This window comes from Ambystoma mexicanum, chromosome 1p (genome assembly GCF_040938575.1).
Source record: "Ambystoma mexicanum isolate Mex_15411 chromosome 1p, UKY_AmexF1_1, whole genome shotgun sequence".
NCBI lineage: Eukaryota > Metazoa > Chordata > Amphibia > Caudata > Ambystomatidae > Ambystoma > Ambystoma mexicanum.
In genome coordinates, this window is record NC_090921.1 from 1,459,115,486 (window position 1) to 1,459,137,009 (window position 21,524).

Sequence of the window (21,524 nt, forward strand, 5' to 3'; positions counted from 1 at the left end):
AAAACAATGTCATTGCTGTCTGTACCAATGTAGCCACCTGCCTGCACCCCCATTTAAGAACACTCATGTTGGCTTTGCCAATAATGCAAGAAAGCAAGTATGCAACTATAAGAAAACTTGTCCATGCTGGCTGCCTATGCACAGAGGTAGGCACCCTAATAAGAGGCTCACTCACTGGCTGACTGGCATGCCTGCCCACACACTCAGCACACACACACACACATACACACTATCTTATTCAGATGTGCACCAATACAACATAAACTCTGGTATTGTTCCAAACGTCTTCCTAATACTGTTCCTATTATTGTTCCAATACTAGTTCCTAATATATTTCTGCTACTGCTCCCTCCTCCTTGGGGTGCTCCACCACTTTCTAATTGTTCTCATCCTTTTCTCCTCTTTATTACCCTTTTCACCCCCCTATCCTCTGCTTCTTGCTCCTTCTGTTCCTCTCTCTCCTCCTCCTCCTCTTCACCAATCCCTTCAACCTCTTTCACCTTTAATTCTCTCCTTCTCTCTGAGGTTCTCCCCTTCTCCACCCTACAATTCATATTCAAGACGATCCTATCCGCTCCTCCTCCTTTCTCTGAAGTCCTCCTCTCTTCCTCTTTATTGCTCCTCTTCACCTCCTCCTGCCCCAGTCTTCTCAACCTTTCTTATGGTCCCCGTTCCGCCTGCATACTGCTTTACTTTGTCTCTTCCATCTCCACTCCTCTCAGCTTATCTGATGTTCTCTACACCTTTCCATCACTTCCCCTTGACCCCTTCCCCTCCATAGCATCCTCCTTTACCAAGGTTATGTGATGCTCTCCCTGGGCAAGGGGTTCCCCAGGGCTGCTAAGAGAGCCGGTGGAGTGGGGGTTCCCCTCTTCTGTGTATGAACCTGCACCATACACTACCAGGGCACTGACAGGGGTTAGGACAGGCTTGGGTGGCTCCTTGTGTTATACTGAAAACAAGCAAGTTGGGACCGAAGGCTGGTGATGTCTGGAGAGTTTCTACTGCATACCTGTTGCAATGCCTGAATTATGGAGAGGTTGTTGGCACCTCATCTCCAATAGCCCCTCAGTCCCATCACCCAGCCTACATGAAAGTTAGCAGAGCTGTGCCAGTGTGAGGTGTTGTTCGAATTTGTTTGAAGAAAGTAAGAGGATGGGGGCAACAGTACCCTTTCTCTGTTCTTTTCCAATGCATTTCTGAAGACGTTGCCATATCAAAGTCTGTGAAGTGAGCAGGCCCTTTGAGTTTCAGATAACATATTTAAAACATTTGCAATTGTTTACCACACCAATACACTCTATCAGATACAATTTCTTATTAAAGCTCTGTTTTAATCCTTTCTTTTACAGGATTGCAGTTGATGGTGGATGAAGAGTGTTCCATGCTTGAAAACGTAACCATCTCCTTGCAGTGGTTACTTTCCCCTTATACAGGAAATCTCTCATGTATAATCAACCCGGGAGATGGTTATAACATTGACTACCAGCCTTTAAAGTAAGTGAGGGTGTTTCTCTCTGACTCTACCGCCAGCATCTTCTAGGTGCGTAAGAAGAAATCTGGAATATATGAAGGATTTATGTACCTGCACTTCAATCAACCATACTCTTCTTCACTACATGTTTATTTTTGCCTCTTTGTGCCTAAAGGAGATATAAAAGTTCACCATATTCTGAATGGCTCATACGTGCCACATAACTGGGAAAGAACAATTTTACTGGTTGTATTGCATGTCCCCACATTCCTATAACTGGGGGAAATAGAATGTCTAGCATCATCTCAGAGGTCTGCACCTTTGAGGTGTTGCTTTGCGAGTGCGGTATCTCAGCACCTCTTTGGGAAACCCTGATGTTAGCAGTCAAATTCTTTCTAATTTCCCCTAGGATTAGGTGATTTAAACTGTTTGTGCCTTCATTTCTTGTCGTCAAAAAGAAAACAAGCTCAATCTGCACAAATTATTGAATGTCATTTTGCTGGTCAGCTCATGGATTAAAGTTTTTGTATACTTGGCACCTTCTGGGTTTCCGCACACTCGGTTTTGCACGTTTTTTGTGGTTTCACTGCAGCATAGAGAATGAGGCCATTGGCCATAGGTCTTTCTTCAATTGGGACCTGTATGGGAGGCATGGTATCACAAGTATGACACTGACACAAAAGGTAACATTTGTAAAACTTTCATTCAATTCTCAATGTTTGTAAAAACTCCTACTTTGCCCATTAGCTAAGATGTGAGTAGTCTCTACCATCAAATAATAAAGAAAACGCTGTCCTAGTCAGTCTCTGTCAAATCAAAATGGCCTATACTAACAAAACCTAATGCCTGCCCTATCTCTTGTACAAAAAGTGTGTAAAGGGGAATATGTATGCAAAGGAAAATCACTGTTCGAATATAAAGAATCAAAGTGGCTGAGTCAGCTCTCCTCCTCACGTTGGACAACACAGAGTAAGGCCATCCCCATAGACAGGATGACACACTCTGGCTCAGGTTCTCCAAACAAAGCAGTTCAAAACGTGGATCGAGGCCTCCCTGGCCTTCCACGTTAAAGTCACTTTTACAACATTCCAAAAGTTCTTTTCACAGCTCAAGAAAAGGTTCACAGTTCAACAAAAGTTCACTTAGGTCTCCCTCGATCGGGCTCGGGTCTCTCAAAGTGAAAGTTCACATAGGCCTCCCTTGGTCAGGCTCAGGCCTCTCACTCATTTGAGAAACCTGAATGTGTGTCACTCACTAGTGCCCGGGGAGCTGTCATCCAGGTGGCCAGGACACGGCCATCGCTATTGGATCCAGTTCCTGGGGGTGGACCAATGAGAGAGAATCAACTGGATGAGGGGTCCTCGAGGAGTGGAAGTTGGACAACCGAAGGTTGAGACACGGTATCCACTTCCTTGTGACATCTTTTCCCCATCCTGTCTAGTAGGATACGTAGAAACTCTACCCCCACCACCTTTTCCAGCACAAACACTTTCTAAGAGTGTGAACGACAATGGACTAATACCCGAGCTGTTTACCTGACATGTCCCAACACAAGATTCAGGCAGAGTCAGGCAATTACCGACAACTACACACACCTGACTAACCTTTCCCTTCCCCGTGGGGATAAAAGGCAGAGCACAGGAGCACACTCCGAGCAAGGCAGAACGCACGAGGAAACAGCCATTCCAGGATGGCAGTTCAAACGGAGGAGAAAGTGGGCGAGACTAGAAAAGAATTCAAGGAGGGACTTGCCCTTTTCAACGCAGACCTGCATAGCCACTAATGAAAGAATTGCAGCTGGCAGGTGGTGTGACGGATGTCAGATGTACATGGCTCCCTCCCGCACTGATAGCCAGGGGAGACGTGGTTGTCATCGACTGAACTGTTTTAGGCTCAAGGTTGTAATGGGAACGTAAAGAAGACAAATAGACAAGAGACCTTTTGTGAACAAACTTGGTACCAGAGATAGAGTGTTCCGGCACCATGTGCGAACCCAGTCAAAGGTCTCTGGCTGGTATCCCTCTCCTTAACAAAGAGACTGTGTTGAGCATTATACGTAAAGAAACTACAAGTACTACGAGGCCATAGGGAAGGCTGGTATAAGGTGTTAAGGTGGTCAAACAAGGGTCGAGCCAAATCCCTTGTACAATCAAAAGTCTTTGACGCAGGGCAGAAGTTTTGTTATTGTGAAACAGGCATTCGCGCCCGGCTGAGGGGAACGCCGTGTGAACTGTGATGGTGTGAAGCCTGCTTTTACCGTAGACTAACATGACCCAGCGAGATGAGATCACCCTTCGGACGTCTCTGTTTAAAAGTGGCTAAGTGCTTTGGGAGGTCTGGACCCGGATGCGGGAGACCTGACATGAACATTGGATAATTGTTTAAAAAGACATTAAGAATTTTGAATATTACAAGTTAAGATTGAAAGGCGGTAGTGAACCCAACAGAGGGACGTCAAGAGAAAACATAGGGAAGTGAATCCCATTCTGTGAAGAAGCTAAGTGAACATTTTGACGACAAGTATGAACCCGACTGAGGGATGTCCACAGTGAGTGGTTGGTCTAAGCCTGACTAAGGGAGCTTGACGACTGTGAGACGGATCAGAGCCTGACTGAGGGGATCCAAGGGTGAAAGATAATCACCCGACCTAAAGGTGAATAGAAGGAACTTTTGTTTTGTTGTTTGGTGCATCAGGTCCTCTGAAGCAAGAGACTGCATGAAAAGAGACATGGGCACAGAGAACCCTGATACTGAGAAAATGAACAATGCGCTTGTGCCAGAGAAGCCCAGGGGTGTGCTGTGCTCGAGAGCCCTGCCTTGTTTCGTGCTAAAAACATGGGGAAAGGGAGACCACGACCATAACATCCTGATTTATCATTTTGTGAACACTTCTTTTTTTTCTTGTGAACATTATCCCACACTATTTTGTAGCATAGCGGTAAGGGTCGGCAATAGCTTTTTGTTAGTATAGACCCTTTTTTGGTTGGCTAGACTCCACGAGGACTGTATTATTATTATATGAGGGTTGTAGCTTGCTCCCTTCTTAGATTTACGTGTAGATTAGATGTTTATGTCACCCTCTTTACAGTTTAATAAACACCCTTGAACTGTAATCACTTGTGTCTTTTTTACTGTGATGCCATGCCTTCCTTACACTCACAACACGTGTAGGGGTCCCCTTTCCCAAGCTTTATTTACCTGCGTAAGGGGTTCCCTTCCCCTAACTTATCACACTTCACTTCTGGTCTCCCTCAGCAAGGTTTTTACTATAGACCTCTGAAGGACCACTTTGACTTTCCCTTCAGCTCGCTTCCTTGTGGTATTTGGCCCAGTGTTTCTTGGTCTATGTAGTTCAATCTCATGAGCACAAGAGTTCCATATTCAATATTTATTTCCGCTTTCGCCGGGGTCAATCTTGATCATCACGCTCTTTAAAGTTCATTCACTTTGTTACTTTATAATCAAACATTTCACCTTTCGCCGAGACTTTCAAGTGGGCTACTTCCTTTCACCGGACCACTCCTCTAGTCTGTATCGCTAGCTTAACAGTTATAGGTTATTATAAAGTTCACCACAGGTCTGTCATTCTTTGTGTCTCATTCACACACATGCAGCCTTTAATTGTGCAATATACTTATGCAACTTCTAGCTTCCCTTAACACACACCACTCTTTCATGTCGCTCGCCAACTGACCGGCTGTGTGCATTCCTTTCTTGTCTTTTTTCTTTAATTCACGAGTCAAGCTTAATACCACAGGCTTGGCCTCGGCTCCCCAACTCTGTCATTCACCTGAGATGGTCGCAGATGCCTTTGGCACACAGTGCAGTCTTTGGCATTCTCCATGTATCTCTTACGATTCTTTGGAGGCAACAACCTCCTGCAGGGAACTCCTGAGTTCCTCCACCCTTGGTTCTCGTTTCTCGATCCGTCGATCTGTTCTAGTAGGTTCGCCATCACCCCAGAAGCTCTGCTGCTTCCGGTGTTCCACCTTGCTCAGAGTGTGTCTCTATGTTCTGCCTTTTATCCGTGTTGGGAGAGCTAATGGATATCAGATGTATGTGATTAAAGTCAAGTATCTGACTTTGCCTGACTCAATTAGTGGGACATGTCCGATGGGATGAGTAAGGGTTTGCCTTGTTACTCTCAGTCACCCTCTTCCTCTGTCCAGTGTTTTTGTGGAAAGGGGGTGGGGGGAAGTTGGGCCATCAGAGAATCCTATGAAATAGGAGGGGTCATCGGTACAGGAAAGGGGGGAATACTGCATCTTGCCATCAGTTGCCCCACCCCCACTCCCCAAAGACCCCTCACCCAGGTGATCCTCCCGCACTGGTCTGCCCCCAGGAACTGGATCCAAATGTGATGGTTGTGTCCTGGCCACCTGGATGACGATTCCCTGAGGACTAGCGGGTGAGACACACTTTGGTGTCTCACAGACCACAGTAGTATACCCCATGGCATGAAGAGTTTGTCAGGTAATCTGCTTTAGCCAGATTGATTGTGTGGCATAAAGATACTCCCTAAATTGACCTTTACTTCATTCAGCCAAATGCATTTTTTTTATTTGAGTTTTATTGGTTTTTAAAACATATGAATAAAATGAACAATTACAACTTTTTGGTATCATTGTCATGCTACATCAAGATAACTTTGTAATCATAAAGAAACATGTCTATGTCGCTGCTGACAGTACCATTCCAATTATGTTGGTAAGTCCCTTTCCCTTCCCCCCGCCCCCAAGACAGGCAAACATTTTTGCAAAGTTTGTTGACAGAGACGTATTTTCAGTTGTAATTGGGACACAGGTCTTGTTTTGTTTACACATGTTTGTGGCTTGCGGCAGGCCCTTTCACCTATGGTTTGGTGAGTGGTGTCTGATCTGTTATTGAGTTTGTGAGCTAAGAGGCTCGGAGTCATTGGATTGGTTTCATCCCGGGTTTGGGACGTGTAATGCAGCGAAGGCACACCAGAGTTCTTCATGGCGAGCAGCTTTCCCATGAAGGGTCGCTCTAATTTTCTCCATCGTGTATTTGTTCGTGGCAATTCCAATCCATTCTTTTTTGCTGGGAGGTGTGGGGATTTCCATTTAGTCGCTAGGCCTGCTCTCGCTGCTAGTAGTAGTGGGGATGCTATTCCTTTTGTTCTGATTAGTTCTTCTTCATCCTCTTCTAAGCTGAATAGAGTCAGGAGGGGTGTTGCCTTTCTATCAATGCCATCTATCTGTTTGATCCAACCTAGCACCTCGTCCCAGTAGATGCGTACTTTAGGACAGTCCCACCTCATATGCCAATAATTGGCATTACTTCCACATTCTCTCCAGCATTTTGGGCTGTTGTTCTGAAACATTTTGGATAGTCTGTGGGGGTCATATTGCCATCTGTGTAGAAGTTCTATGGTGTGTATCTTGTATTGTGCGGTGATTAACATTTGGGATGGTGTTTTACAGATTGTGTCCCATGCGTGCTGATCAAATTCTCTGTTAAAGTCCTTCTCCCATCTATTTTTGAAGCTTGAAATTGGATTCTGACCTTTGTCGAGTAGAGCACGATACATGCAAGCGATCAGTCCTTTACTCGTGGTGGCTGTGTCGAGGATTTTCTAAAATGTTGTGAGTTCCCTACATAGCTTTGCACGCCACTCTCATTTAGAAAGGATGCCTTTTATGCGTAAGTAGAGGAAGACTGGTATAGGGTGCAACTGGAGGGCTTCCTCTAGCTCGGAGATTGCAATGAATTTGCCATCTCTCCATAACTGTCCAACTCTTTCGAGTCCCGCTTCAAACCAGGATTGGTATCTGGGGTGTTCAGGAATTTCCTCTCTGATTCATGGGTCCCATAGGTGGCTTAGGGGGGAAGGCCATGTTGTTATCCCTAGCATTTCTTTTCTTTCTTTCCATATGTCCCATATCGTTCCCAGGATGGGGTGGTCATGCAGTTTTCTCGTGAGCTTTGATCTGGGGACCCATAGCCATTCCGAGAGGGTTACCGGGGACAGGTTGTCGTTGTCCAATTGGACCCATTGTAGGTCCTTTCTATCTCTCAGATGGGGAATGAGTACTCTCAGCTGGACCGCTTGATAGTACAGCTTGATGGCAGGGAGGACTACACCGCCTTGCTCTTTGGGGAGTATGAGAGTTTCGTAGACTATTCTGGGTTTTTTCCCGGCCCATAGGAATTGTAGTATTGCCCTTTTAACTTGTTTAAAGAAATCCTCTGGGATCCTCACAGGGGAGACCTGGAATGGATAGAGGAAGCGTGGGAGGCTAACCATCTTGATGGCGTTAAGGCGTCCCATCCATGAGATCCTGAGGGGTGGCCATTTCGCGAGGTCTGCGTGAAACACAGTGAAGAGTTGTGGGAAGTTGGCCTTATATAGGTCGGCAATGTTTCTCGTTAAGTTGATACCTAAGTATCGGAGCGTTGGGCCTCCGATAGTAAGGCCCAGTTGGGAGAATTCAGAGAGTTGATGTGTGGTGGGTTCGTGTAGCGGGAAGAGGATGGATTTGGTTCTGTTGTTTTTTGAAGCCTGATAGTGCGCTGTATTCATCGATGAGTAGTATGGCGCCGGGTATGGATGTCATGGGGTTTTGAACATGGAGTAGGATGTCATTGGCGTATAGGGCTAATTTGTATTCCCTTCCCTGGACGTGCAAGCCTTCTACAAGTTTGTCAGCTCTAAGTGTTTGGGCTAGGGGTTCTAGGGATAATACAAATAATATTGCTGAGAGGGGGCATCCTTGCCTTGTGCCTCTTCCCAAGGAGAACCATCGTGAATATTGTGAGTTCACCATTACGGATGCTTGGGGTGAGGTGTATACTGCTTTAATTCCTCGCTGAAGTGTCGGGCCGAGGCCTATTTATTTTAGCGTTGCCTCCAGGAAGTGCCATTCGACTCTATTGAACGCCTTCTTTGCGTCGATTGAGAGTAGTGCAGGGGTGTTTGGCATTTTCTTGGCTTCACGTATCAGGTGGAGGGTTTTACGAGTGGAGTCAGCACCCTGTCTTCCAAGGATAAACCCAACCTGGTCTGGATGGATTATGGAGGACATGTGTGTTTCTAGCCTGGCAGTGAGAACTTGTGTGTATATTTTGGCATCGATGTTAAGGAGGGAGATAGGGCGGTAGGATGCACACTGCTTGTGGTCTTTGCCATCTTTAGGAATCACTGTGATTAATGCTCAGAGAAGGATTTTGGCGCTGATCCGGTCTGGAGAATAAGGTTAAAGAGCTCAACCATAAATGGGAGGAGGGGGTCTATGAAGGTTTTGTAGAACCCTGCAGTGTAGCCATCGTTTCCTGGGGCTTTCCCTATCGGGAGCCTTTTAATGGCGTCTTCTATTTCTGTGGGAGTGATGGGAGATTCGAGTGTATCAGCTATTTTTTGGGTGAGTCTTGGCATGGTAATCTTGTTCATATATTCGTTCATTACATCCTCATCTGGCACAGTTTCAGAGGTGTACAATTTGTTGTAGAAGTTGGCGAAGGCCTCTGGGACATTAGTGAGGCTCGTTGCTTGGGGATCATTTACATTTTCTATGGATGACACCCATCTTTCTGCTCGTAGCCCTCTTAGTCTGGATGCTAATAGCGCGTCCGCTTTATCACCTTTCTCGTAGTGTTTTTGTTGTAGGAATTGGAGTTTATGAACAACTTGGCCGATCTCCAATTGACAAAGTTCCTCCCTTTTCCGGGTTGCTTCCGCTATTCTCTTTCCTCTCTCTGCATCATTGGATTGTGCACGGAGGTCTAATTGTGAAATCTCATTTCTGAGTTTATTTTCTACCAGTGTTCGCTCCCTTTTCTTGGCTGCCCCTCCTTCATTAGTATACCTCATCACGTTGCTTTCCCTGCCTCCCATACTGTATTTTTTGACACTTCCCCTGTATTATTTCGGTCAAAGTATTCGCCACTTTCTTTTGCCAGTTGTTCATGGAATACCGGGTCCTTCCAGAGTGTTCCGTTACAGCGCCATTTGGAGTTCCTGTGGGGAAGCGCCATCAGGCTAAGGGTGACCGTGACCATTTCATGGTCCAACCATGTTATTGGGATGATCTTTGATGTGGACATTGCATCGATTAGACCAGGGGTGAGGTATATATAATCAATCCTGGTATATGTGGCGTGTGGTGCCAAATAGAATGTGAACCCCCTTTGCTGGGGGTTCATGTGGCTCAATTCGTCTTGCAGCTTATAGGTGGTCATCATCTCAATTACTTCAGGGCGGCCGGCATCAGGTGGATCATTCACTCATGGGTTACTAGCTTGTCTGTCAAGTGCAGGGTCTGCCCACATGTTGAAATCGCCCTCCAGGATCACTTCTCCTTCCATTTCGAGCATAACTTTGGGGACTATGGGCCTCATTCCGAGGTTGGCGGTAAGGGGTTAACGGCACCGGTAAGGGTGCCAGTGCCGTTAACCCCTTTCCACCGCATTACGAGGTCCTTTAGCGGGTCCCGCTAAGGGTGGCTGGTTTTACCAGGCGTCCTTAGTAGGAGCCGCTAAAGGACCAGGGAGCTAACAACGGCCACCGTTATTAACAGGCCCTATGGGGGCTCGAATGGGAATGGGGATGCACAGGGTCTGGGTTCCCTGAATGGGGAAATACCGGGTCCTCCAAGGTTGGAATGGCCCGGCATTTCCCCATTCAGGGAACCCGGACCCGGTATGCGGAAAGGGGGTAGCCATGGCGCTAATAGCACCATGGCTACCTCCAACCTTGTAATGACCCCCTATGTGTTGTAGGAATCTTGACTGTCCAGTGTTGGGGGCGTAAATGGAAGCAAGTGTTATGGTGGTGTCCTGTATTCTTCCTACTAGTACAATTGCTCTACCACCTTCATCTGCCCAGGTTTTGAAGACTTCGAGTTTGAGTCCTTTGCTGACTAGAATGCCAACACCAGCCTTCCGGAGTGGGCCGGAGCTTCAATACTCAAGACCAAGTCTGCGTACAGAACCCTTCGTTCCTCTCCTCTTATGTATCTTTTTTCTTGGAAGAAAAGTATGTCGAGATTGGCCCTTTTGAATTCCCTGGAGACTAATGACCTTTTGGTGGGGGAATTGAGTCCCTTGACGTTTAGTGTACCGATTCTGATTGTTCCAGGCCTGTCAGTTGGTGAGTCGCTTGTATTAGCCATAGCTGTGTTCTTCATGTTTGTTTGCTGAGTCCCTTGTTTTATCTCTGACTGGCAGCGGCTTGAGGTTGTTCAGTTCGTTATACTTGTCTGTTTCGAGCTTTTACATTTTCACCCTACCATCCCGCTCCCTCCCTTTAACTTTCCGTGACCCATCCCACCCCCCATTTTTGTCAGAGGGCTACAGATACGCCTCAAGGCCAGGGTCAGCGAGGATAAGTCCTGGAAGATGGTAATCTGGGCTCCCCCGAGAGTGAGTGGGCCTCCAGACCTGGCTTTCTCAAGGATCCTGTCCCTATCCTGATACCTGTGAAATCTGGCAAGGACTGATCTTGGGCCACCGGATGTCCCTCCAGCCCTATGTATCCTTTCCATTTTGGGCTCATCGATGTCTTCATCTGATACCAAAATTTTAATGATGTCATGAATTGTTTTCCTGAGATCCCCCTCTATTTCGCCTTTGTGTTCAGAGATGCCAAAAAAGCCTAAGTTATTTCTTCTCTCTCGATTTTCCAAACCGTCCATTTTTAGTCGGAATTCCTCCTCCCATTGCTCTATTTCTCTTATTCATAAATCCATTTGGGTTTCAAGGGTATCTATGCAGGCATGATTATTTTCGACACCTTCAATTCTTTCTTCAATGTTATCCATTCTCTGTGTTATCTTATCTATTTTTCTGCCCAAGTTGGCTCCCATGTTCTTTATCTCATTCAGTAGGGCTGCAATGTCTCCTTTCGTAGCCACTGCACCTGTCTCAGAGGCATCCATCGTCACTTTGTTCGTGCTGTCTAGAGCCAGTGGCAGTGGGGTGTAGGCGTATTTGGCCAATTTCACTTTAATGTCCATGTGGTGTTTGCTGCAGTGGAGGAGGCACTCGCCCTGATATCGGGGGTCCAACCCTCTGTGCAGTAGTCTGTGCCGGTGGCTTCAGAATGATTCCAGGTGTAATTAAGTGATCAGGGTTACTCTGTGAGCGAAGGGCCGGTCCGTGGTACACAGACCGCTAGAGTTCACTTTGTGCGATTTCCGCACCACAGACAGTGAAGGGTTGCTTCATTATTCCTCTTTGTCGTGGGTCTCTGTCATGCATTTATGTCCTGCTGGGATTCGGAACAGTCCCTCTACCTTAACAGGAGTGTAGTCTCCTTCCCTGCACGGCTGGGGTTTCTGTTTGGATCCTCTGTTTTATGTCCGTATCCGGAATTGGGCAATGTGTGTGAGAGTCATTCATGCACTGCAAGTTTTGGGGGGCCAGTCCTGTGCTCTCATTCCGCATATCAAGTGGCTGTCCTTTATTGTGGAGTTGGTGCCGTGTGTTCAAATCTTAGCAGGGCGTGTTCTTAGAAAGCTGTGTTTCCAGGCTTGTATCTGTACCCTACTGGTTTGTGGTGCGGTGTACCAATGTGACCCATGGTAGGGGGGTCATGCCTTGCCTCTAGAGCTATTGCTAGGCGCTATCATCAGGCATCTTGGATCAAGATATCTGTTCCGTGGCATAGACCGCTCCGGTGTAGCCTCTTAATGCAAAATGGCGCCTTTCCAGTCTTTTAGGTGGTCCTCTGCAGGGGTGCGTATGGGTTTTAGGATGTGTGTCTCCTGCAAACTTCTGCCAGCTCCCCCCTGCTGTGGGTGTGCTGGCCTGCTCTCACGTATAAGGCACCTTTCATCCAGGTCGCTGTGACATTCATTACCTTTGCACTCACTTTTCGTTGGTGCGGAGGAGCAGCACCGTGTGTCCTGTATGGTTCTAAGGGCCGTTGCGGCACCCATTCCTACTTGTTGCTGTGGATGCCTGCCCTTGGTCGCTGGTGTCCTAGGTGAGCACCCTGCTGGTTGGGGCCATTGGGGATGTCTCTGCACTGCTCCAATGCCTCCGGGTGGGCGTCTAGTTCCTCCTCATGTGTCTAACACCCTTTCCAGCTTCCGTGTAGGTGGGTCTGAGGGCACTACATGGGCCGCTGCAGCACACAGGCCGCTGTCGGCGGCGCCGTACTGGGAAGACTGGACCTACTAAGCAGGCGGGGCACCTTTCACATGGATCTCTCCGCCGCCCAATGGTCCAACCCTCTTCCAGGGTCCGCGACTCAAAGGAGGCCAACGTTCCACACTCCACATGGGTCACGTGGAGATCCCAGCCGCTCGATGGATGCAGGCAGGACAGAGCGGGGCTCCGAGTTACATTGGGAATCGTATTCCGGATCTCTCCGGGGAACGTTCCCTTCTTTTTGTGTTGAAGAGAGGAGCCTCACGGCTCAGATATTATAACGGGGAGGTGTACTTGGAGGGGGCCGAGCGGAGCGTCTCCAATGCAGATGGTCCAGACGTCCAGTGCATCTGGGGACGTGTCTTAGAGCCTCAGTGTGGGCCCAATGTGGTTTCACTTTCGTTTGTTCACTGTTTTGTGCCTCCAACTTCACACAGTGATTTCTTCCCTTTCCTGACTCCGATTTTGCCGGGTTTTTCTCCTGCTGAGGGAGGGCACCTTCATGAAGCACCTCTTCGATTTTCATTCAGGGGGGGTCTCACAGTGGGGGCTCAAGTCACCTCACGGACCCACGGAGGGAGAGCTCACACGGAGAAGGAGCTCATCCGTGTGCACCCTGGTGGCCAATCAATGCATTATTTTTTTAATAACAGTTTCAGCAAATTATTCATCAATTGTAGAAGCTGTGTCATCAATCTCATGCAATTGCATAGTATTTACTTACCATGAGAAGCCTTTGTATTTTGTATGCTTTTGTCGCTAAATGTTTCCTCTATCTCTGTGATTGTCAAACTGTGACTTTCTAATAGTGCAGGGTTCTGCATCATTTGACTCTTCATATGTTTTGGATTCCCATCAGCCATAGCCAGTACAGTCAATGGTAAGGGATCTTGGGAGATATAGTCCCAAAATCGTGGAGAGCCACAGGTTGTATAACCCTGCTTAGTGGGAGACACCACACTTCTTGCCAACATCAGAACGCAAAGTGATATTATTTGTTCACGGTACTTCTGCATGGATCCTTCACTTGATTTTTCCGGATTGCACATTAAGATCTTCAGAACTTTATGGTTGGCATTTTAGCATTTACCCATTTAACCCAGTTTACCCAGACTTTGCAGCATATTTTATAAATATGCAGGTTGGAGAGTAAGTAAAGAACAGAAGGCTGAGAGATCTAACAGTGCACAATAGTACAATTCCCTGTTTTCAAAGTCATATGAAAGTACTGGTGCAGTGAGGTAAGTCGTCTCTAAAAGACCTGGGCATCAATGTCCATACAACACAGTATAAGTAGGAGACAAAGGTGCAGACTTGCAGATCTCTAGATAAGAGTATACACCCAATAAAATATTTTAAAAAGTATTTAAATCAACGCATATCTCTGATATGTGTACAAGTGTACGGGGGTAAAAAAAAAGTTATGAAAGAGGCAATAGAGCCTTTCCCAAACCACTTGCAAATAAGTGAATGCATGAATGAGATATTTATGCAGGGCGGTTCTGTGAAATGAATGGTTCAGAGGAATGGGTAGATGGACTAAATAAATAATATACGTTTTTCAGTTAATTTCTGAAGTTGAAGTGGTTGCCTTCTGTCTGGATGGTGATAGGGAGCCTGTCTTATATCAAGGGGCTATTGACCAGGAAGCAAGAACCTCTTTCAAACTAAATCATAAAACCAGAGTTATGTCAGAAATTGACCACCTTAATTAGCTTTCAAAGAATGGGGCCTCATTATGAGCATGGTAGCAACAGTAAAAACCTGTGGTATTTTAAATACCTCCTATTTTTAAAATACAACCTAATTATTAGTTGGAGTTGCATGTGATATTTATCATATCAGGTACATAGAAAGTCCTTCTTTAAGTAAATAACACTTTATTTGTACCCCATGCTGTAAATATCCCTTGGGATCCCAACTCCTAAATAGGTGATATTTTTGAAACCAGTAGCATTTATAGCGCCTAGACGCTTCTTTGGCCTTAATATGTGCTTTCCAAATTTTCAAATAAATAAAGTATAGGGAGGTCTACTAATTGGAATAGACAATGCCATGTGTCCTATATCAAGGGATTGGGAGTCACCATCAGACAACATCCTAGCTGTCAGTCATTGCTGGGAGAATGAAGGGAGTGGTTTGAATTACAACATGTTAGTGATTAATATATTTTGGAATCCTCTTTGAACATATTAAGCTTTATTATTACATAGTTTCAGAGAGATACTAGATTCATGATATATCTGTACGGGATCTGATCGTATACTAATTGTGGGAGATCTAAATTGTTGTTGTCCAGATGTCCACCAAAATGACGGTAATATTATCATCTATCAGGTGGGCCAGTAAGGAAGAATGATGTGCGATGGCCTGAATTCATGCTCTTTTGTGGAATACTCAAAATCAATGGTAAGATCCAGCAAGACATACCTAATTGCCCCACATGGAGGAGGGGGATGTCTTTCTTGACAATAGACTACACATACAGCTCGACTTTCTTATGGTCAAACCTAATCTCTATGAAAGTTGAAGCAACCCAATTGAGCGATCTTGCTTGCTTAGCACTATCCTTGAGTTTACTGATACGTCTTGTGATAGGGCACAAACCGATAGCTTACTTTAGTGGCCATTTAGACCCAGTTATGAGTGGTCATTATCCCTGCAAACAAGCATTGGCTGCTGCTACCTTTGCAGTAGAGAAATCAGCAAGCGTTACTATGGGCTGTTGCACCATGCTGTACCATGCTGTACATGGAGCAAGCCCTTTTTGCCATTCTTGAAAAGCCCAACAGCACATTGACTACACAGAGAGCCTCTGGATATGAGGTGTTTATCTCCAATCTGCCAATAAAAGTAGTAAGGTGTAGAATTTGGAACCTTGCGACATTTATAGCAGAACCAGTAGAAGAAGGAGATTATGTACACAACTGTACCACATACAAAGAAAATTATGATGAGATTCCTAGAGCAAGGGAAATTGCCCTTGGGGGACCAGATGACAGGAGAGAGACATACTGGGATGGCATTGTAAAGCTAAAGCCGAGTGGGACAGGTGAAGTTGTGGCAAGTGTGAGATTACCGTTGCATTTTTCAGCACGAGCAGCAGAATTGGCGGCGCTTATAATAGCATTAGAAGCGCATTAGAATGAGGTGATCAAAGTGTACTCTGATTCTGCCTACGTGACGTCAACAGTACATGCAGAACTGTCACATTGGAAAAGGGGAGGCTTTCCATGTGCTAACGGCACGCCAGTGTATCGCACACCCCTATTGGACAGGTTCATAGACATGCGGCAGCTCCCATCAGCCAATATGGTAGTGAAGTGCCAATCCCACACGAGGGGGGAGGACTTGGTTTCCCGTGGCAACAAAGCCACAGATGCCGAAGCAAAGCGAGCAGCATTTTCACAGAACTAAACAAGTTTGACACCCCACTTAATAAACGCAAATGAGTGCTCAGCATGATATTGCGAGAAGGCTATAGTTCATTGCCCATTACCCGAATAGTAGAATTTCAGAGACGGGCACCAGCAGAGGAGAAAGAATTGTGGATAAAGAGAGAGTGTTCGATATCCCTCACAGATGCAATGTGGCAATAGAAAAGCATTGGAAAGCCAGTTGTTCTCTTTGCATTATTATAGATTGCGTGCATGCAGCTGCACTACTTTGTTTAAAGGTGTGAAGGCAGGCGCTCAGTTACCCGTCTTTAGCCTCTCCTCCTAATGCACGTTTTCATGACTTCATCAATCTTCAGGGAGGCTGAGTTTCTTTGTTTTTTCAGGCGGGTCTGCATTTCTGTTTCAGGTGTGACAAGTTAATTAGCTCTGAGGATTCTGGTACTTGTATTTTTCGCACTTGCTTTTGCTGGCAGGTGACTGGACACAACTCCCTCCATAGCACAAATCTACCCCTTGATGGGGGAGGGGGAAAGCCATGGTTGTGGCTCTCCAATGTAAGGCATGATGGCCCTGCTGCTACTGCCTTGTGAGCCTGGGACTCCTGAAACAATGTTTAAAGGTGTGAAGGCAGGCGCTCAATTACCAGTCTTTAGCTTCTCCTCCTAACGCACCTTTTCATGACTTCATCAATCTTCAGGGAGGCTGAGTTTCTTTGTTTTTTCAGGCGGGTCTGCATTTCTGTTTCAGGTGTGACAAATTAATTAGCTCTGAGGATTCTGGTACTTGTATTTTTCTCACTTGCTTTTGCTGGCAGGTGACTGGAAAGAACGCCCTCCATAGCACAAATCTACCCCTTGATGGGGGCAGGGGGAAAGCCATGGTTGTGGCTCTCCAATGTAAGGCATGATGGCCCTGCTGCTACTGCCTTGTGAGCCCTGGACTCCTGGAACACTGTTTAAAGGTTTGAAGGCAGGCGCTCAGTTACCTGTCTTTAGCTTCTCCTCCTAACGCACGTTTTCATGACTTCATCAATCTTCAGGGAGGCTGAGTTTCTTTGTTTTTTCAGGCGGGTCTGCATTTCTGTTTCAGGTGTGACAAGTTAATTAGCTCTGAGGATTCTGGTACTTGTATTTTTCGCACTTGCTTTTGCTGGCAGGTGATTGGAAACAACTCCCTCCATAGCACAAATCTACCCCTTGATGGGGGGAGGGGGAAAGCCATGGTTGTGGCTCTCCAATGTAAGGCATGATGGCCCTGCTGCTACTGCCTTGTGAGCCCGGGACTCCTGGAACAATGTTTAAAGGTGTGAAGGCGGGCGCTCAGTTACCAGTCTTTAGCTTCTCCTCCTAACGCACCTTTTCATGACTTCATCAATCTTCAGGGAGCCTGAGTTTCTTTGTTTTTTCAGGCGGGTCTGCATTTCTGTTTCAGGTGTGACAAGTTAATTATTCTGAGGATTCTGGTACTTGTATTTTTCGCACTTGCTTTTGCTTGCAGGTGACTGGAAACAACTCCCTCCATAGCACAAATTTACCCCTTGATGGGGGAGGGGGAAAGCCATGGTTGTGGCTCTCCAATGTAAGGCATGATGGCCCTGCTGCTACTGCCTTGTGAGCCCGGGACTCCTGGAACAATGTTTAAAGGTGTGAAGGCAGGCGCTCAGTTACCAGTCTTTAGCTTCTCCTCCTAACGCACGTTTTCATGACTTTATCAACCTTCAGGGAGGCTGAGTTTCTTTGTGTTTTCAGGCGGGTCTGCATTTCTGTTTCAGGTGTGACAAGTTAATTAGCTCAGAGGATTCTGGTACTTGTATTTTTTGCACTTGCTTTTGCTGGCAGGTGACTGGAAACAACTCCCTCCATAGCACAAATCTACCCCTTGATGGTGGGAGGGGGAAAGCCATGGTTGTGGCTCTCCAATGTAAGGCATGATGGCCTTGCTGCTACTGCCTTGTGAGCCCGGGACTCCTGGAACAATGTTTAAAGGTGTAAAGGCAGGCGCTCAGTTACCAGTCTTTAGCGTCTCCTCCTAACGCACGTTTTCATGACTTCATCAATCTTCAGGGAGGCTGAGTTTCTTTGTTTTTTCAGGCGGGTCTGATTTTCTGTTTCAGGTGTGACAAGTTAATTAGCTCTGAGGATTCTGGTACTTGTATTTTTCACACTTGCTTTTGCTGGCAGGTGACTGGAAACAACTCCCTCCATAGCACAAATCTACCCCCTGAAGATTGATGAAGTCATGAAAACGTGCGTTAGGAGGAGAAGCTAAAGACTGGTAACAGAGTGCCTGCCTTTACATCTTCAAACAATGCAGCTGCACTACCCATCCCACCTTAGCAAAGATGTTCTTGCAGCACATATAGCAGAAGTCTGATTCTGCCCTAACTTGGCAGAATATATTTCCAACTTTATGCATAACTGTATTGTCTGCTAAATGTTCACTGGGGGCCACACGTTGCGCATAGTGCGAGGAGCAATACAGCGCCATAATGGGCTCTTCAAACATCTCCACATAGATTTACGTGGATATGATCCAGAATTGTAATGGCTACAAGTATATGCGTGTAGTAGTGTGCCCATTGAATCGCTGGATAGAATCTGGCCCATGCTCACACCTTGATGTGCTCAATGCAGTGAAAATCCTCATTAGAGAGGTGTTCCCATGGTGGGGGGGGGGGGGGGTGCAAGGTCCTATGGTCAGACAATGGACCTCACTTTGTAAATGAAGTGTTTGAGAATATTGCAGCCCTGCTGGGGATTAAACATACATTTGCCTGCGCTTATCACCCACAATATAATCGGATTTGTGAACGCCTCAATGGCTTGCTCAAAGAAGAAAAAAAATGACACTGAAAAAGTGATGGCTTCATTGACTGCCCTTAGTATTCACATTGCACAATCAGTTTGCATCTGAGCCCCAATTACCCCCTCACGAGGTGGTGACAGGACGACGCATGCACCTCCCACTTGCTCCTCCAACTAGAGCGTTGACGAATGCCCATAATGTTGCTACTGTTATTGGTAATGGAATGCATGAATATCTCACTTTGACAGTGGCTAGTGCTTCTTTTATCTCTCAACAGCTCAAGTCCCAGCTGGGGAGGTCGAAAAAGGATGAGGAAGACATCTCACAAGTTGAACAATCTGAACTGCTTAAACTAACACTTCTTTATCCAGGGCACCCTGTCCTTTAAAGAAATGTTATCGGAGCTTGCCACAAGCTGCGCTTTGAATGCCCCTTTACATTAGAGCAAGCAACAGACATTATGCGTTCAGGGGTATTTCGGCCCTAACTCTGTCAAGACAGAATTAGCGTTGCTGCCGTGTTTATCAGCATAGTTACTGCTGAGTTGCAACATGGAGGGCGCGCACACAGGCCAGTGGCAGTAACGTTTATTCTGCCTAACGGAGTTACTGACAAAAACTGAGCCAGCCTCGGAATTTCTGTTGATATTCCACAGAATTACTGTTACCGTCGTGCCTGTCCATTGAATTTCTGTCATCGGAATTTCCATCACCCGAATTACCGCTGACCATTTTGGACATCACAATACATCAAAAATCAGCAAAACGGGGTGCCATCCAGGACTACTGACAAGTGGAATCGTGTCAGGGGGTAAGGCGAAAACAAGGGAGACGGATCTGAGAATGCGGAAACTGAAATTTATTGACCAAGAGCTCACTGTATTGGCTGAGCAGTTGGTGGCTCACTTGGATGAGTTGTATGCACAGGGCGGCACACTCGATCTTAGCACACACTCTGGCTTCTCTAGCATGAGGATGCAGTTCAAAACCTCAGTATCAGAACCTTCTGTGCCAAAGTCTCTTTGCTCTTCAAAGTCTCTTATTACAGAGGGCCTGATGCGACAAACAAACATTAACGTTCCTTTCTTCTGAGGAGTCTCATCTGCACAACATCTCTGGTGATTCACTGTTCACCCCGGGTCCCACTCCACTGGGCGCAGACCCAATTTAACGCAAAACCTTCAATTGGTCACCGTCCACCTGGCTTGGACCAACTTTATCTAATTTTCCAAACTTTTTTTACTGTATCAAAATCGAAGACTTTCAACTGTGCGCAGGATTTTGCTTGACCTGTCGCAGGACCACTTCAATTCACAGTTCTTCGTTCTCTTCTAAATACAACCCTTTAACTTTAACTTCTGCCACTTCTCAGCTGGATACCTTACAGAGACCTTTGATTGAGCACCCACGCAGTGCAGGACCACTCTGTCAAAGGTATCGTATCTTGCTTTTCAAAGTTCAAATACTCATCAGCCGTTCAGCTTGTACTTGCGTCTTTTATCACACGCATTTTAACAATGCTCGTTCAAGCGCTCGCCATACAGTGTTGCTGCTTGCAATCTTGGTTTCAGCATAGACTGGTCTTCTACCGGTCTCCCCAAATCAATGGCTTTGTTGATTTCACTGACGCTGCTTTGTTCTTGGAGGCAAGGACGGTACCAAGGCGGCAGCTGCTTCTCCCTACCTTGATCAGTGACGCAGGACGGCCCTGGGTGTCTCCGAAACACAACACAGGATTCTTTAGCCTGGTTTACTGGTCTTATGCTATCTAATCTCAAGGGCTCTTGAAGGAAACGGTTTCTTGTCGGAGAAGTCAAGGGAACTTCCCTCCTTGCGATCACCTCCTGTTTTGCCGTCTTTCTTCTCTCATTCAGCTGCTGTCTCGAAACTGCTGTTTCCTTGTGTTCTTTTCCAAACTGAGAGTTCACTTTCATGCTCCGCCTTTTATCCATGTGGGGAATCTTAATGGAAGTCAGGTGTTAGTGATGGTCAGTAATTGCCTGACCATTGTATTGGGACACGTCAGGTATACTGCTCAGGTGATAGTCTGTTTTCTCCCAGAGCGGGACGTCCGTGTGAAAGTGTTTGTGCAGAAAAGTGGGGGGCGGGTGGGGGGGTAGAGGTCCTTGTAACGCTCACCTGATTCCCGTAGAGGCGCCGGTCTTGACTGGGCGTATACCGTATCTTCAAAGGTGATGTGTAACACACGGCTGGCTCTTTGGGCTGGACCTCTGTGCACTGTATGTCTGGCTTGAAGGGTAAGATGTCTGCAGATAGAAAATGTGGGATTAATGAACTGGGTTATTGAATGTCTCTCTCTTCTTCCCTTTCTCTTCTCCTGTAGAACCCCAAAGGTTAACGCTCTCACCTTAGGTAAGTGAACGCCGTGCTCTCCATCTGCCTCGAGGCAGGGTGCTGTAACCAGTTTCTTCACTGGATAAGGGGAGCAGGCCTCTTGACTTCAGAGGACTGCTGTCCGTCGTTTACTGCACGAACGGTAAGTTTCGAGTAATTCTAATGTCTTTAAAGTCTTTAGTAATGATGTCTCTTGTTTTGCAGGGTTCCGGCGATGGCGGATGGCGGGCTGAAGTGAGTTGAAGATGGAGCCCGTGTGATGAATAGAAGCGCCTGGAAGCACGTAAGTAAGCGCTTGTTGCCTGCTTCACGATGCGCTCTAACTGTCTTTTTATTTTGCAGGTACAAGTTCGGGGCGGCTGCAGGGTGCCGGAGTACCCA

At 46.5% G+C, this 21,524-nt stretch overlaps 1 protein-coding gene across 3 annotated transcripts in view; it reads left to right on the forward strand.

The window, feature by feature from the left end:
* Positions 1–21,524, forward strand: part of LOC138455382 (polycystin-1-like protein 2) — a 900,768-nt gene that overhangs the window by 104,228 nt on the left and 775,016 nt on the right. For all 3 annotated transcript variants that reach the window (XM_069607102.1, XM_069607103.1, XM_069607104.1), the window contains one exon: positions 1,353–1,497. In XM_069607102.1, coding sequence (XP_069463203.1) covers positions 1,353–1,497 — 145 coding nt within the window. The remainder of the gene's footprint in view (positions 1–1,352; positions 1,498–21,524) is intronic.